At 41.8% G+C, this 18924-nt stretch overlaps 1 protein-coding gene across 2 annotated transcripts in view; it reads right to left on the bottom strand.

Moving 5' to 3' along the window:
* The window catches only part of CACNB2 (calcium voltage-gated channel auxiliary subunit beta 2), a 387411-nt gene that overhangs the window by 354489 nt on the left and 13998 nt on the right, over window positions 1-18924 (bottom strand). For both annotated transcript variants that reach the window (XM_074946027.1, XM_074946026.1), the window contains exon 2: window positions 16068-16160. In XM_074946027.1, the coding sequence (XP_074802128.1) occupies window positions 16068-16160 (93 nt within the window). The remainder of the gene's footprint in view (window positions 1-16067; window positions 16161-18924) is intronic.

The raw sequence follows: 18924 nt of genomic DNA, 5'->3' as shown, positions 1-18924 counted from the left end.
GTCCTGCCTCCCGTATGCGCTCAAAGACTTTTTGTAGATGTTCCAGGTGTTCTGCCCAGGAATCCGAAAAGATGGCCACATCGTCAAGGAAGGCGACTGCATATTCTCCCAATCCTGCTAGGAGACCATCTACAAGTTTTTGGAAGGTGGCAGGTGCATTCTGCAGCCTGAAAGGGAGCACATTAAATTCATACAGCCCGACATGTGTGATGAAGGCTGACCTTTCCTTGACGGATTCATCTAGCGGTACCTGCCAGTACCCCTTGGTTAAGTCCAAGGTAGAGATGAACTTGGCTCATCCCAGTTTCTCCAATAGTTCATCTGTGCGTGGCATTGGATAGTTGTCTGGGCAAGTTACAGTATTTAGCTTACGGTAGTCCACGCAAAAACGTATCTCCCCATCTGGTTTGGGAACTAGAACCACTGGAGATGCCCATGCACTGCCACAGGGGTGGATTACACCCATCTGTAGCATATCCTGCATCTCCCGTTCTATAGCAGTTTTAGCTTGAGGACACACGGTAAGGTTGGGCTCTAATTGGGTGAGCATTACCTGTGTCAATGGAGTGGTATGACCATTTAATCAGTCCTGGGGTGGCTGAGAACGTCGGCACATAGCTAGTGCCCAGCTCCTGGATCTGCTGTCGCTGCATACGCCCAAGGGTCATGGAGAGGTTCACCTCTTCCACGCCAGCAGCACTTTTCCCTTCATAGTAGATACCTTCAGGCCACTCAGCGTCATCTCCTCCCTGGGCTGTAAACTGACAAACCTCTAATTCTCTGGAATAAAAGGGCTTTAGAGAATTAATGTGGTATACCTTAGGCTTTCGTTTGGAGGTGGGGAATGCTATGAGATAATTAACAGCTCCCAGGCGCTCCTGGACCGTGAATGGCCCTTCCCACGACGCTTCCATTTTATGGGCCTGGAGCACCTTTAAGACCATGACCTGGTCCCCTACTTTGAAGGAACGCTCTCTGGCATGTTTATCATACCAGACTTTTTGCTTTTTTTGAGCATCCTGTAGGTTTTCTTTAGCAAGGGCTAAAAGAGATTCGCAGGGTGTTTTGTAGGTTGGTTACAAAGTCCAGAATGTTAGCACCTGGAGAAGGTGTAAACCCCTCCCATTGCTGCTTTACCAACTGTAATGGCCCCTTAACCTCGCAGCCATATACAAGTTCAAATGGTGAAAACCCTAAACTGGGATGGGGTACAGTTCTGTAGGCAAAGAGCAACTGCTGCAACACTAGGTCCCAATCATTGGAGTGCTCATTTACGAACTTACATATCATGGCCCCCAAAGTTCCATTAAATTTCTCCACCAGGCCATTTGTTTGATGGTGGTAAGGGGTGGCAACCAAGTGATTTACCCCATGAGCTTCCCAAAGGCTTTCCATTGTTCCTGCCAGGAAATTAGTTCCTGCATCTGTAAGGATGTCAGAGGGCCAACCTACCAAAAATGTCTGTTAGTGCCTGGCACACACTTTTAGCTCTGTTGTTGCTTAGAGCTACTGCTTCCGACCAGCGGGTGGCAAAATCCATGAAAGTCAGTATGTACCGCTTTTCCTCTGGGTGTCTTTCAGAAAAGGACCCAGAATATCCACAGCTACTCGCTGAAATGGAACATCAATGATGAAGAGTAGCTGGAGAGGGGCTTTGACCTGGTCTTGGGGTTTTCCCCACTCTTTGGCACACCTCACAAGACTGGACATAGGTCGAAACATCCTTGCCCATTCCCTCCCAGTGGGACGACTTTCCCAAATGGTCTTTGGTTCTGTTCACCCCAGCATGGCCACTAGGATGATCATGGGCTAAGCTTAAGAGCTTTACCTGGTACTTAGTTGGAACTACCAACTGTCTGAGGATGCCAGTCTTCCTGGTGTCCACCAGAAAGAGTTTCCTTCTATAACAGTCCTCTTTCTACAACAAACCTGGATCGATTAGAAGAGCCGAGAGGTGGTGGGTTGTTCCGTGCCGCCGTCCAACCTCTCTGGAGGCTTTCATCTGCTTCCTGTTCGGTCTGGAACTGTCCCCTTGATGCTGGAGACAGTTCCTCATTGAATTGTGAGCCTGGGCTTGGTCCCTCTGGAAGTGATGCAGGAGATGGGGCTGTTTCTATGGACTGTGAACTGCTCTCCGCTGGTGCACTATGTTGGGGTTCAGGCTCCGGCTGAGCCTCTTGTGTAGAGTTATCTGCTGCTGCTGGTGCAGGTTCGGTGAGGCCCTGTGGTGTTGGGGTTACAGATATTGGATTAAGTGCTGGCAATGGTTCTGGTTCTTTCACCGGTTCCAGTTCTGAGACTGGCTTTGTCTGGGTCTCTGACTGGATCCACTACTGCTGTTGCAGATGTTGGCATGGGGTCTGGTTCCACCACCTCTGACCGGGTCCTGGTAGAAGTTTCTGGAACAGAGCTAGGTGTGACAGCTTGCTTAGCCTGGCTGCGGGTGATCATTCCCACCCTCTTGGCTAGCTTCACATGATTGGCCATCATCACAGACTGCAAAAGCCTTTGTACTGGACCGGCAACTTGGCTATAGGCAAGTCAAAAGAGTTTGACTTGAAGGGTTGAATTGTCACTTGGACCTCTGGGTCAATTAAATTGGGGTCCACTAAGGAAGCATGGATAGCCAACACTTGTACTCCGGTGTCCCTCCATGCTGTGACCTTCTTCCCACCCACACTCACAGTTTCCCTCCGCTCTGAGGGTATCTGGGCCTGAGGACCTCTGGTGTGATTCCGGTGCAATGAACTGTAATCTGTTGGGGTTCTTGGGGCAGTTGGCCTTTACATGCCCCGGCTCGTTACATTTAGTCCATCGCCCAGCTGACTGGTCACTGGGGCAAGGTGGGTTGCTGGAGAACGGTGTGGTGGGATGATCAGGTGTCTGGAGTGTTCCTTGGGGTGTAGTTGGGGTCTTGGGCTGGCCCCGGTAGTAGGGTGTGGTCTGAGGTTGTCCCTTCTGGTATCCACTCCAACTGCGACCAGGGTTGTTCCTCTCTCCTCCCTCCACCTGTTTTGTTCCGGTTTGCCCTGCCTCTCTGGCGGTCTGGGACTGCTCATATTGATCAGCATAAGTAGTAAGACTTCCTGCTGAGTCCATTTTCTTATCCCATAAACACTGTTTTATATCATCCTTGGACATATTCAGGAATTGCTCCTGTATCATCAAATCCCGCATTCCTCCAAAGTTAGTTACAGCCCGTCCGTTGAGCCATTTATCAAACAGATATGTAATCTGGTTTACATAAGCCACATTACTTAGTCCAGGCCCTCTCTTAAGGCTTCTAAATTTTACTCTGTAAGTTTCAGGTGTAACTTGAAATTGCTTTAAAACCAAATCCTTGAATTATAATCAGAAGCCTCCTCAATAGGCATCTTATTGAATATGTCCAGAGCTCTTCCAGTCAATTTTGCGACCAATGTGGTCATCTTGTGAGCTTCAGGAATTTTATGGAGTCTACAGTCTCTCAAAGGTGAGAAAATATTCAGCAATATCACTGGATTCATCATCCTGTGGACATAGTCACTCCCATTTGTGGATTGTTGGGGAAGGATTGTTAGGGTTATCCGGTGTATTCTGCTAAGACTTTGCCTTCTCTTTCTCCAGTTCATGCTTCCTCTCTTTCCCTCTCCTCCATTTATTTTGCCTCCATTTCCAGTTCTCTGAATTCTACCCGTCTTTCATGTTCCTTTTGTCTTTCCTCAGCCTCAAATCTGGCTAATTCCAGCTTCTGTTGAACATTACATTCTGTCATCCTAACCTCTGTTCTTAAACTAACTTTACACCCGAGAGTTAGAAAGAAAACAAAAAAAACCTGGCTTGTAAACTTTTGCTGTGTTGTAACCTGATACCTTTTGTCTCTGATAGCTGTTCTCAGCCTACAGAAAAATTTTTGTTATGCCTGCTGCTCTGTCCCCCAGGCAGAGAGACAGAATCAACAGCTGCAATGACCTTTTACAAAACCTTTTAAAATCCTGCTGTGCTTCTTGTTCAAAATGATTTCTCATTCAAAATGATCCCACCGCTCTGCCACCATGTCAAGGTTCCTTCCTCACTCTGAACTCTAGGGTACAGATGTGGGGACCTGCATGAAAGACCCCCTAAGCTTATTCTTACCAGCTTAGGTTAAAAACTTCCTCGAGGTACAAACTTTGCCTTGTCCTTGAACAGTATGCTGCCACCACCAAGCGTTTTAAACAAAGAACAGGGAAAGAGACCACTTGAAGACGTCTTCCTCCAAAATATCCCCCCAAGCCCTACACCCCCTTCCCCGGGGAAGGCTTGATAAGAATCCTCACCAGTTGGTACAGGTGAACACAGACCCAAATCCTTGGGTCTATTGGAGTGGTGGTAAGGAGTGGGTGGGTGAGATTCTGTGATGTGCAATGTGCAGATGGTCAGACTAGATGATCATTATGGTCCCTTCTGGCCTCAAAGTCTCAGAGTCTACGAAATCTGGTCTGTACTGACCAATGTTTTGACTGGAGTACAATAATACTTTCACTCCAAGAGTTTGCAAAACACAGATCAGGCAAACTGGAATGAACAAAACATCTGACAGAATATGGTATGGCACTTTCAATCAATGATATTTTAAACAAATACCATGTTCTGTTGGTACCACATATTTTGTGGTTGCATTTTCTGGGACCCATCTTTGTTCAGATTTTATTTTATATCTTAATGATTAACCACAGTGACAGTCTAATTTTTTTTTAAATTGTGTTGCAAAGACAGATTAAATTGTGATATAGACTGCAGACACCAGGCTTGTTTAGACTGATATATTGAAGGTTTTATAAATCTGTTTTCAGCCTTTAAATACTGGCTTGATGCCTGTTACACTGTGTTCAGTCACAAACATAACTATAAATAATGATGTCATTAATTTATTATCCTTCTGCTTTCCCTCAAAGACATTTGTCTTAGTGTATAGTTATTGACTGAATTTTGTGAATGGTAAAACCAAAACCTACAGAAAAAATAACTTGTAAGTATAGACGTTTTTAATTATTCTTGCTTGTAAACAGGCCACTTAACCTTATGTACAGCAGAGACAAACATTGTCAAAAATATTATTGTTCTTCCTACATTCAGCTATGAGGCTAAATTCTGGTTGTCCTTTCCATGTATTTGGGAAGAGAGGAGCCAGGAGGGAAACTGCAATACTCATCTTCATGGAGCTAATATGTTGCAGAGATTGGATGAAGAACTTGGGGAAGAGATTGGAACTGGGAGACAGTGGGAGCGGAGGGAAGAGACAGATTGAATAAGAAGTTAGGAGTGAGCAAACTGGTACTCACTTGGCCATGGGAGTGGAGACTGGGACTAGGCAGGCCAGGACAATGGGACTGGGATAAGGAGCTAAGAATGGGGAAAGGGACAGGTGGTCAAGCACAGGGCAGAAAGGGTCAAGGTTGGAGGGAACAGGCAGAAGGATTCTATGACCTCATAAGAGCATGCCCCTCTCCAAAATCTGAAATGAAACCCAAGATTCCTGAGTCTCACTATTCCTCTGATGGCAGAAAATATTTGCAAAACCCACTGGCAAACTCTCTCGTTCCCTTCTAGTGCTTATCTATGTAGAGGCTGACAAGCTATTATTGCAATCAGTTAATCCATTAGTTCAGGTGGCAGAAGTCTGTGTGGTGGATATAAAGGTTCCAGTCCTGCTGATGACCCATATAGGTGTCAGTATGATGCAATTAATGGAATTTCTGGGGCAGGTTTCAGTTTTCTTTTTTTAAAAGCTAGGAAATTACACACAGAAAGTATGATAAAAGAACATTAAGTTTGCAAATTCAAGCACTCAAAAGCTAGCAAATGCCTGAATTAAGGTTGCCTGTGCAACCTGAATTTGGCCCCCTTGTGCATTCTGATAGTGTTTTTAATTATATGATCACATACTATTTTTTACAGAGGACCCTTGCCTCTTTCAGTGCACAGGGGTGAAGCTGCTCCAGCGATGAATCAGGGTTGTGTAGTTAAGGGGGCTGTTGTCTGTAGGACCCTTGCCTCATGTGTTGCACAAGTTGAAAAGTGTGAGACGGAATTGCAAGAAGAGAAGAGATGGTTAAGGCAGTTGAATGCCATCCTGGAGAATTGAATGCTGTCTCTGCGTCTGCCACAGAGTTCCTATGTGATGCTGTTTCCAAAAATGGCAGTGGTTTAATCCCCCCCCGAAAATTAACCCAGAAGGCATCCTGCCTAACCAGGTGCATGTAGCTTACTATCTGGGGAGTGCTGTCCCTATTTATGTGAATGTAGGAAGAATGGAAGTGGCATTTTTGCTGAATTTACATTTTGTAAAGACTGTAAATGCATAAAAGAGTAAATCAGTTTCAAATGTGGAATACTTGCAAAATGAGACCTATAGTGGACTACAGGGCGTCTGACCCAGAACAGTACCTGGTTCCCCATTTGAACCTCTGTCATGTTGTGAAAGAGATTCATTGGGTTTGCACAGGCAAACCATTCCTCGTTAACACTACAAAGGTCATATATGGATTAGAGAAAGATATTAACCCAGAGAAATGCAAGATTATCCTGACAAAGGCCAAAGATCTGATTAAAAACAAAGTAGAACTAGTGGGGGGTCCAGTGGTCAGTGTTCATTCTGGGGAAAAAAGCCATTATAACCCATGGCACCTAAGAAGCTCTCCTCAGAACCACATGTCCCAAGCTACACAGTCCCTAAGGGAGTTTTAGTTAAATTGGGAGTGAAAGTCCTTTATCACCTTGACCCCAAGCTACATAAAACAAATGTTGAGATGACTGACACTTGCGGAGGACATTCCTTCCCCGTGGACTCCACTTTGCTAGACAATAAGGACTTCCATGCTGTGGAAGTAACTGTAACCTCTGAGGAGATGAATGTTTCAGATTTTAAATTCAGACAAGACATACATGTCCTGAGTTCAGATTATGCATTCCTATCCCTAAATTTGGCCCTAGCATCCAGTTTACTCACTCACTTCTCCTTCATATTATATTGTTTTGAAAAATTACAAGGTGTGAGGATAGAGTACAAGTTCTTTTTCTCCTCATCTGTCCCCTACAAAATCTTGGTCAAAGAATTGCGAGATCTCTGTCATTACTGGTGACAGAAGACCCAGAGACAAATGAGTTAATGCAGAAAGAAAATGTCTGTACTGAACTGGATACAAATGCTAGCGCAAAGTCACTTGGTGGAAGCGATAACAGAGAAAATGAATTGTTAGCTTAAATTTAAGTGTTAGAATATTTGTTAGTTTGAGGATAAGAAATTAGTTATGAATTTAATTTCAAATACAAATGTGATATGCTTAAAGTTCATATTGTGTAATAATGTAAGGAGAAATTCTTAAGCAGCTTCCTCATTCCATCTGTGGAGTGGGGAAGATATATGACGTATAAGCCTAGAGTAGTATGGACATGAAGAATAAACTTTATTTTATGATATTTTCAGTACGTTTATGCTAAGGAATTTAGCAAGTAGCTTTTGAAGCATCTTGGCTTTGAGATTTGATAAAGCGAAAATCTTTCACCTAGTTCCCCAGTGTTCACAATAGGGCAACAGTTCTGTAATTTCTTACTTTGCTCATGATGCCCTGTCTGACTTGAGAAAATGTAAGCATGAGACGTGAATGGGTGGGGAACAATTTTTCTAAGCCAAAGGACAAAGAGTCATACATTATGACCAGGAAGGTGCCAGGCCCTAATAGTCAGGAGGCCATTCAGGACTGTTCACCTAAATAAGGGAAGTTTAAATCCATTTTGGTGGATTCTTCATGTCCTGTTATTCACTACAATTGCTTTTGGAAAAACCACACCGGGGGATGTGACAAAGAAACAGTACCCTAAGAAGGAGGGCTCCAACGGCAGAACAGAAGTCAGACTGACCTCACTTCAGGACTGGACTGTGCAGTTGAGGTGAGAAACCTGTGGTCTCCTGATCTGGTCAGAATATTGCTGAGGAGGTCATTTGGTATGATGCCAGGTTGACTTTTACTCATAAAAACCAGATAAACAAGATAGTGAGTCTGCTCCTCTCAAGGTCACCATGATGACAAACAGAGGCTGATATCCCTACTTTCCCTTCTAAAGTAGGGACAAAGACATTGCAGACCTGCCAGCTGATCAGAGGATAGCACCCGCTAATGCGACAGAACCTGAACCAGAAGACATTGCCTAGTTTCCCAAACTGCAGTTCCTGAATGACTCTTAAACTGAAGAGCAGATCCTTTTTCTTTTCTGAGTACCTTTTCCTTTTGTTTCCTTAACAGGACATCTGAATACCTGTAGGGAAGACTTGCCCTAACCTTTTTTAGGTGCCGATGTGTGTGTGTGTGTATATGTCTATTAATAGCCTGTGCATATAAACCCCATAGTACAAATTACCAATGGGCATTAATTAACCTGGGTTCAAAGCAGATATTATTATCATAGAACAAGATACCCCAATACATAACAATGCAAAGTTTAACCCCTTGTTTGCACAAAGGAAAGTATAAGCTCCTAAATAAACTGCATGGAGATAGAGAGACAAAGTGGGTGAGGTAATATCTTTTATTGGATCAACTTCTGTTGGTGAAAGAGATAAGCTTTCAAGCTTACACAGAGCTCTTCTTCAGTCCTGGGAAAAGTACTCAGTGTGTCACCGCTAAATACAAGGTGGAATAGATTATTAAACATATGGAATTAACATGTTGTAAGAGACCATGCAAGGTGAAGTGGGCAATTAATACCTCTGCAGTCATAGGACAAAGGAGGGTTAGCAGGTTACAGATTGTTGTAATGAGCCATAAATCCATGAATTTAAGCTCCCAGGCTCATCTTTTGAAGGTGTTGTACAGCTTTACTTTGAGGTAGAGGACTAAGAGGTCAGATATGGAGTGATTGTTTTGTGAAAAGTGTTCTACCGTTTTTCTGGATGAGTTCATTTGAGAGCATAGTGATTCTCTTGTTTCATCCATATAGTTGTTATTGGGGCATTTAGTGCATTAGGTACGCCACATGTGATAGGCAAGTGTAGGACTATAAAGACACTGAATATATGGTTCGTTACAACAATGTGTAACCATCTAACCTCCTTTTGTCCTATGACTGCAGAGGAGTTAACAGCCCACTTCACCTTGAATGGTCACTTGCAACATGAGTTAACTCATGTTATGCTTAACAATCTCTTCCACCTTGTATTTAGCTACAACACTCTGAGTGCCTTTCCCACACCTGGAGAAGAACTCTGTATATGCTTAAAAGTTTGTCTCGTTTACCAACAGAAGTTGGTCCAATAAAAGATATTACCTGACTCACCATGACTCTCTAAGGCTTGGTCTACATTGCAGAGTTAGGTTGACATAAGGCATTTTATGTCAACCTAAGTATGTCAGTGTCTACATTACAGCCTTGCTCAGACCGATGTAAGTGCCCTATTACACCGCCATCACAACTCGACCTCCACGAGAGGTGTAAGACTTATGTTGGTGTAGTTAGGGTGATGCAATGTCTGTGTAGACACTGCATTCCTTACATCAGCTGTGGGCTGTCATTCTTGTCAATGTCACGGCTAACACAGGTCAATTTAAGATTGTAGTGTAGACATGCCCTAATACCCTGGGACCAACATGTGTACTACAACAACACCCCTCGCAAACAAACAAAAACGTACAGAGATAGAAAGACTGTCAGTCATTCAATCATTGGTGTTGTTAATTTTGTGATTTAATTACTGATTGTGCTCGTGTAATGACTTGACCAATTGTTGGTCTTAAATTATTATAATTTTAATTAACTAATTCTAATTTGTATTGTTAACGCCTTGATTGGACGAACTTGATTTACACTGTAATCAATATAATTTTCATATTCTTTAGTACTTTAGATAAGAATAAGAAATTAGTTACCCTTATAATTTTTTCTGCTCTTAAATAAAAGTTACAAAAAACCACTCCAGATTGGTTCTCTCTGATCAAATGGTGATGAGGTAAAAACAACCTTAATTAAAGGGATTTTAATTCAGTAATAATAGAGCATTTGACTCTATTATTGAAAACCCTACTACTATTATTACATGACTCCAAACAAACTTTTCACAAAAACCAAATTGTATCACTCATGGCTTGCCTACACTTGAAACGCTACAAGCGAGAGCACTGTAGCGCTTCAATGTAGATGCTACCTATGTCGATGGGAGGGGTTCTCCTATCAGCATAGGTAATCCACCTCTCTGATAGGGAGTAGCTAGGCTGACAGAAGAATTCTCCCATTAACCTACCGCTGTCTACCCCCATGTTTAGGTTGGCTTAACTGCACTGCTCAGGGTTGTGGATTTTTCACACCTCTGAGTGACATACCTGAGTTAACCTAACTTTTTAGTGTATACCAGGCCTAATTGTGTGATTTCCAGAAATTCTGAGCACTTATAACTGCAACTGAAGTCCGTGGGACCTGTGCTTTAAACATGTACGTGGAATTATATAGCACTTTACTCTGAATAATCCAGTCCTATGCGTCTCATATTGGGCACCCAAAATTAATGGAAATCTATTACCTTAATTTCTGTGTGCATCACTTCCTCATCTGTAAAATGGGAATGATACATCATCTCATCTCACAAGGATGTTGTGAAGATAACGTTTGTGAAGCACTCAGATACTGTAAAGATGAGCGCCACAGAAAAGCCCATGAGAAAATTAATAATGATTTCTCAGAGCATGTTTGAATAGTATGCAGTAAATAGGCCATGAGCACATACATGGAACAATGAGGAGAAAAAAAATATTCGATAGCTATTCATTAAGAGAACACCATCTATTCTGGGCACTGAATTAGGAGGTATCCTGTGGAAAAAATAGTATGTAGTCATGTAATTAAAGACTGTATCATGATGCATATGCAGAAGTGAGGCATATGAATAAATAACTTTAGTTCTAGCAATTCCCAAATTTTCAGTGCTTGACTTTGCAACCTTAATAATGTACTTTTAATGAAGTTTTTTGTGTATAATATATCTGTACTGTGTGTGTGTGTGTATATATATATAATATACAAATTTAAAAGCCCCTTCTTCAGGTCAGAGACAAAATGACTATTGTTCTTTATTATTTGTATTAGAGTAGTACCTACAGGCCCAGTCATTAATCGGGTACTCATTATTTTAGGCACTTACAAATACATAATAAAGAGATGTTGCTGGCCCCTAAGAGCTTACACGGTGATTATAGAGATTAAAGGAAGTTTTCAGCCCTGCTGAACTTCTTTTACTCTTCATATCTCAAAATAATGTCTTACTATTTTTCAGGTGCAGTGTACTAGCACTGATTTCAACAGGATAACATAAGAAAATATCACTGCTGGCTTGCTTTGCTTGATTGTGTTCAGTTCTTGATGCACAATCGGGCTACCACTACTGGGTTATTTATTAGGCCAAATTCATCCCTCATGTGTCTCCATTGATTTCACTGGAGCAATGCAAGGGATGCATTTACCCCACATTGAATATCGGATGGTAGGGTTGGAGCTTTACATAATTAATATGTATATGAAAATCTGATTCTTTTAAACAAATTAAAATATTATATTTTGGAGTATCTCTAATTTTATTATCTTAAAATCTCACAGATTTTCCACTGTTATAAACCTTAGCAATTCTTTTTAGTGGGAATAACCACCTTAAATTAAATAAAACAACCCCAAATTAATACATAAAATTGAATACCCCCCCTAAAATTAATGTCCACAAAGAGGCAATGATTCCTGTATCCATACATTCTATTGCCACCAGTGGGGGTTGCCAAACTCACAGATTGAGGGCAGTGTATGGCAATGTACAGTCTTCAGCTCAGACATCTTATTAATCAGGCAACATTAACCAGTTCTGGACCAAATTCAATGGCATCTGATGTGTGTAACATAAGACTAAAATTTACACATGGAGTGTTAGTACAACAATTAAAAGAATATTTTGTATGTACTGGTTTTTAAGTCTATTGTTAAAATATCTATAGACTAAACTATACAAAAATGTGTAGTGGGAAAATGGATAAAGCAATTAGAGGTATAGTGTTGTGGTGGATGAATATAGGAACTCCTTAGTATACTTCCCAGCTCAGCCACTGACTTGCTCTGTGGACATGGGAAAGTGACTTGAAACTCACTAGGCTATACTGACTGGAGGGGAGAAGGCTGGAGAATGTATATCCCATCCAACTGGTCTCCATAAACTCTTCAATGGCCCCTTTCTGCCTCATAGTGGTCCTAGAGACAATTTTCAAAAACTACCTCATGTTAAAAATGCCCTTCTTCTCCATGGCTTCATTCTGTCCTTCCCTGCTTGTGGCCGAGTGCGAGACAATTACAGGCAGAAGCAACCATTGAGAAGATACCATCTAATATCTAAAGGAGGGGCTTTCCTTATGGCTGTCCAGCTCCTCTAGCCCTGAACTTGTTTATAGGCCAAGTTTTGAGGCACTCCATGTGTGACATTAAAAGAGCTAATTTGCATATTTCAAAACAATTTGTACATATCCATACACTTAACCTAAGGTCCACCCAACCTCCAGATGCCACCTCCAAATGCTGGGCTGCTAGCCCTTTGCTCATCCTTTGCAAATGGAACAGGTCTTCATATGCTAGAATAAGAATAATTAATCTCATTGTGCCCCCAAAAGTAACTACTGCTGCAGAAGGGAAAACAATAGTTAGTGTATACGAAAGATACAAGTACAGAAAGAGATCCTGTAATTTGTATCTGTGATATTCTAGGAACACCACACACAAACTTAAGTAGTGGAGAGAAGTTGCACCTATTGCCTAAATGTGCTATCAGCATTTGACATCCAATGTCTGCTGTGCTTTTGCATCTAATGGCAGTAATGCTGCTAGCGATTCCTCTTTGGGCTAGGGCAGGGGTTCCCAAACTTGTTCCGCCGCTTGTGCAGGGAAAGCCCCTGGCGGGCCGGGCCGGTTTGTTTACTGGCCGCGTCCGCAGGTTTGGCCGATCGCAGCTCCCAGTGGCTGCGGTTCACTGCTCCAGGCCAATGGGAGCTGCTGGAAGTGGCGGCCAATACGTCCCTCAGCCCGCGCTGCTTCCAGCAGCTCCCATTGGCCTGGAGCGGCGAACCGCAGCCACTGGGAGCCACAATCGACCGAGCCTGTGGACGCGGCAGGTAAATGAACCGGCCCGGCCCGCCAGGGGCTTTCCCTGCGCAAGTGGCGGAACAAGTTTGGGAACCCCTGGGCTAGGGTACCAAGCTGGCCGAGTAGGAAGGAGAGTCAGAGCAGGACTGCTTGCCCAGGGTGCAATCCTGAGCTCTGAAAGAAACTCTGCAGTAAGCAAACTCATGCAGAAACACTTCTCCCACATACCTGCTATGACTCAAACAATTCTTCTGTGTGTTATTCAGAGCTGCTGCATTTTTTGGGGAGAATACTACAACCATTACTGGAATATACTATCCACAGTGAAAAAAAAACCAGTTCAAAGCAGGTTTCCACTTAAACACTAAGATAATCTGTAAATTATGGTGTGAATGACCAAAATACACAGGTTTTACGTTTTATGCATTTGTCATTTATTTACTTGAGTAACCCAAAAGTTAATGTGTGTTATGTGTCTTCCCCCACTCCCACCCCTGGCAGCTATCACAGTGGCATCTTTGAAATTTGAGAGTTATGTCTCATACTGGCAGGAAAGGAGGAGGTTAATGCACACGTGTGCACGCTGCTGCTGAAGCTGCTCCTGGCTGTACCCAACTTCCAGAGGTACATAAGAGGCTACAGAGCATTTCGGGAAGTGAGTGCTGACACAGATTCCTTTATGAATGTTCCCTCTAGCTGACGGATTATGTTGTCACTACTAAATACAGAGGATTGCTCTTAGTGTGCTTACTTGTAAAGTTGGGGGGGGGTGTTAAAAAAAAACCAAGGATACAATGTTACAAAGAATTTACCGACATACATCCCAGTCTCTCATACTCTTCAGGTGGGTTCACATAGTCAGAAGCAGCTCCATCAGCACAGTTCTTCCCTCTGATTTTCAGGCAGGGGCAGTTCCCTTTCTCCCTGGCTCTGGCAAGTCATACACTGAGGTACATCAGAACAGTATAAATAAACCCCCCAAGAAATGAACAAACAAAAACTATGTTTTAGTGGCAGTTAAGGTTGCAGCAGCAGGCACTCCATTAACTGAAAATCTTAAAATTATGGACACAGGAAGTTAAGGGGAAAGCCGTCCTTTTGCATTCCTCTCCACCTTCACTAGAACACTGCCGATAACACTCTCCAATGCTTCATAAGGCTTTCACTTCCATCTCGATACATACTCTAATTTCATCAGACTTGCAGTCTGACACAAAACTAAGATTTTGCATTCAAGTATAGGAAAAAGCAAGGGAATCTGGAAAGCAAAGGAGACAAAAACCAAAAAGGTACATGCCTTGTTGCAGTAAAATGGTGAATTCTGCAGCAAAAATGCCAAATTCTGCACCTGCAAAATCTTGAATGAAATGGATGGGAAAATTCATTTATCAGAGCTTTGTTGCAGGCTCTCTTCAGACTCAGGCACATGTCACTGCATTGTTAACATTTGCTTCACATTTTCAAGGTTCTGTCCTCAACCATAACAGCTACTTTTTATCTAAAGACACTGAGTTTCTGGAGCACAATTCTGCAACAAAAGGTGAACTTGCAGGTACAGAATACACTGTGCCTTGGATATACTTTATTGTCACTGTGGTTTTCACTACTCTGTGGGCCAAATCAACCCATACGCAATAAACCCACACTAAATACTGCAAACTTTACAAGGCTCTGTAGTAGGAAGAGAGCCTGAACCTTAAGCTCTTGTATTAGAGGCCTGGTATGAGGCATGACCTGCTCACAGAATCTGGCAAGAACAGGGCTAATATTGCAAAAATACACATTCCTAAGAAGTGCTAGTCACAGAGTATTTACGCAAACACATTCCAATATCAAGTGGTACCAGAACATCCCGATATCAAGGATGGAACAAAAACATTCCCCAAGGATAACAGGAACACACCGATCCCTCCTAAAAGATAAGGTCATGATGAAAGTACGTAATGGAGATGTTTTGATCGAAACAACATGTACAAGGTGATGAGTGATAACTAGCCACATCTGGGAGCAGTAACTATAGTAACTATGTCAGAAGGGCAGTATTAACTTGTTTGTATCGGGTATAAAGATGTATCTCAGAGGGAGTATCTTTGTCTAGCCTAGGGAGGAACAGAAAGTCTCGCCATTCACTGAGCTGGTCCATTGCTATGGGCATACATGTATTAGTGGACTGGTAGAGTCTACAAGATACTAGTACCATGCTTCGTCAACAATAAATTTGGCCGGGAGTCTTCATCCCTTAACGGACCTTGTGGTCATTGAGCAGTTCGCTTGAGGTCTGCCGTGCCAGCTGTCTGCGCAGGGCTGGGGCGGCACGCAGAGCAAACACACACGCAGCCAAACATCTATCAACATCTAACCACAGGCTCCCCGTCAGAATTTCCCTGGCATTATTCCATCAAAACTAATGAATCCACTCTGAAATCTGCACATATCTGGGAGATTCACAGACTGTGAATGACTCTGCACTGGTTCTCTGTCCTTTACAGCCCTCTCCCAGCCCCATGGCAGTCTGGTGAGACCCATCCTGCCAAGGATTTCCTTTCCAGATGGGCTCCTGAAATAACACTGGGTTGAGAATGAGAAAAGCCTCTAAGTTAATGCTGCCTCACACAGCAATATTTTAAGCAAGGAATCCCCAGGGGTTGGGGGGACTATGATGTCTCTGTTAGAGCTGTCACTCCAGGTCCTCCCACCAGTCTCCCCTTCCCCCTACATCCTTAATCACCTCATGGAATTTCTGTGATAAAAAGAAAGTAAATACTGCTCTTGGCAACAGCAAACAAGACTAACGGAAAGCTACTATGTTCTGTGTCTAATAACACCACACTGTGCCTTGAGCCCTAATACTGCAAGAAAAAGTCTGTCTGTCTAGTCTGTCCTGAACAGCAAAAAGTTTGCAATATCCTTTGAAAACTGAATGACAAACTAAAAAAAGCATAACATACCTGACGTACAAAACTATTAGAGGTAGTGTCAGAAGATGTACTCCCATCTGATCCTTTAAATCGGTTTTTTCTTCTAGCGCCTTTTCCGTAAGACTATAAAAAAATAAAACAGGAATACTGTTAATTTCCCTTACACAGAAACTTCCAGTACAAACATTACTGATGTAACATGACATGTTTGACTGCTCAGGGCTCAACTGGGCAACCTTCGTCAAGTTGGTGAGCAATTATGTAAGTAATTGATGGGACACGTGCATAAGCAAGTGTTGACCAACATGAATACGGTTTGCACAATCAAGCCCTGAAAGGTTCTCTCTCTCCTGAAGCAGTTTTATAAACTAGTACAATGTAATATTATGTTCACAAGTCAGAATGAAGTATGCTTTTATTTTATTTTATAGTTACTGTAAATGTACTTCCTAATAAGAGCGTTGCTGGAGAAATCTACAGTATGTCCCAATTATAGCCAAATCAACTGGGAGAAAGAAACAGAAAAATGTGAATGATAATTGGGAACTGTTTGAGAACAGTTTAGTAGATGCTACAAAATCCACAATCATACAACGGAAAAAGAAAGTTATACTGGTCAATAAACCAGCCTGACTTAGAGGGGAAGTGAAAGCAGCCATAATAAATAAATAATAAATATAACTAATGGAAAAAATGGGAAGTTGATAATAATGAACATAAATTAAAAGCTAGGAATTGTAGAAAATTGATAATGGAAGCAAAAGAACACCAGGTAAAATCTATAGTCAGCAAAGTTAAAGATAATAAAAATGAGCTTTTTTAAATATATCAGGAACAAAAGGAGTCCTAACAATGGTATTGATTCATTACTAGTTGGACATGATAGAATTGTCAATAATAATGCACAAAAGGAAGACATATTCACTTAATATTTCTGTTCAGTAGCCACTCCCTCTTGGTCACTGTACACAACACCACTATCCTGCCTGTCACTCAAGCCCATAACCTGTACATCATCGTTGACTTGGACCTCTCTCTAGGTCCTCACATCTAGGCTATGTCTAAATCTTTCTACATAACACCACTAATATACAGCCTTTTCTATCCATCCACACAGCTAAACTCTTCTCCAGGTTCTCATTATCTCACATCTTGGTTACTACAACATCCTTTTCTCTGGCCTTGACAAATACAATCTTGCCTTGCTCAGATCCATTTAGAGTACAGCTGCAAAGATTATTCTTCTAGCCCATCACTTTGACCATTTCACCCCCCTTTTTGAATCCCTCCACTGGTTCCCTCTTCTCTATCACATGAAACTTATGATGCTTGTACTCACTTTCAAGGCCCTTCGCAGTCAATCCTCATCCAATCTATCATCTTTCATTCACTATCAAGATGTCAACTCCTGCCTCCAATCAGCCAATAATGCCAGTCTCCATCACCCACTTGTTAAATTTTCAAACGAGCACCTCAGTTCTTTCTCCCATGCTACCCCTCACATCTGAGAGTTCCCCATAAACATTAAAAAAGCTACCTCATTATCCTCCTTAAAACTCTCCTTTGCCATGATGCCTACAAAAATATGACAACAGCCTCTGGTGTGCTGATATCACTGCCTACCATGCTGACCAATATTGTCTCATTGTTTCCTTTTACTTCCCCATACATTTATCTGTATCTGTCTTTGTCTCTTGTCTGATACTGTAAACTCTGCACAGAGTAAAAAACAAAACAAAATAAAAGGAGGAAAGATTTGGGCATCTGAGGAAACTGGAGGATGATATACTTCAAAAACAGACTCCAACGAGAAACTTCAGAACTGGAATTAATTTGCAAACTGGACACCATCAAATTAGCCCTGAATAAAGACTGTGAGTGGATGGGTCACTACAAGAACTAAAAACTAATTTCTCCATGCTAATTTCCCCCCTACTGTTACTCACACCTTCTTGTCGACTGTTTGAAATGGGCCACACTGATTACCACTACAAAAGTGATTTTTCTTCCTGTTGATAATAGCCCACTTTAATTTAATTGTCTCGTTAGAATTAGTAAGTCAACTCCCATCTTTTTAGGTATTATGTATATATGTCTTCCTACTGTATTTTCCATTCCATGCATCTGATGAAATGGGTCTTAGCCCACAAAAGCTTATGCCCAAATAAATTTGTTAGTCTCTACGGTGCCACAAGTACTCCTTGTTGTTTTTGGAGGTTGATAGGTATCCTCATCATGCTAAAGAGGTGGTGGGCCACATAATCCCCTTAAATTTACTCTTGCTACTAATAATGTATAAGTTTGTAACTGCATGGCAGCACTTCTTAACAAAGAATCGATTTCCTAATACTCTCTGCAACATTGCCCCCCAAATATTCAAAAATCATGAGTCAGTCATGAGATTATTTTTAAAATTCTCATGATTTTAAAGTCAATATATTTTGGGTTCCTTTTAATTGCCTTCTGGTGTTTGAGCCCTTAGGGTTCAAATTTTCAAGCTTTTCTCTAAACTTTGAGGGCTAGCAATTTGCTTTTTTGTTTTTGTTTTTAAACGAGAGCTGAGATTCTCACATAATCACATGACTCCAGGAGCTGTGGATTTAAGAAAAACACGAAATATCATAATAAAATTTTGAGGTTTGGGAACAGTGATTCTGTCCTTTTATTATATTTTGCCCCTTCATGTGCATTTCCTCACAGCTGTGTTGTGCAAGATCAAGCTCTTTATTTGCATGAACAATTGTTTCTGGAGTTACAATTTTGGAAGAATAGTAAATTGATTTTTCACAATGTACATAATACTAGACTGGAAATTTCAGTATTAAAATTAGGTATCTTATCTACATTTTGTTTATATTCCAGGAAGAAGTATATAACAGTTGGTTAT

The sequence above is a fragment of the Natator depressus genome, chromosome 2 (assembly GCF_965152275.1).
Source record: "Natator depressus isolate rNatDep1 chromosome 2, rNatDep2.hap1, whole genome shotgun sequence".
In the NCBI taxonomy this organism is placed as follows: domain Eukaryota; kingdom Metazoa; phylum Chordata; order Testudines; family Cheloniidae; genus Natator; species Natator depressus.
This window is presented reverse-complemented; position numbering and strand designations above follow the sequence as displayed.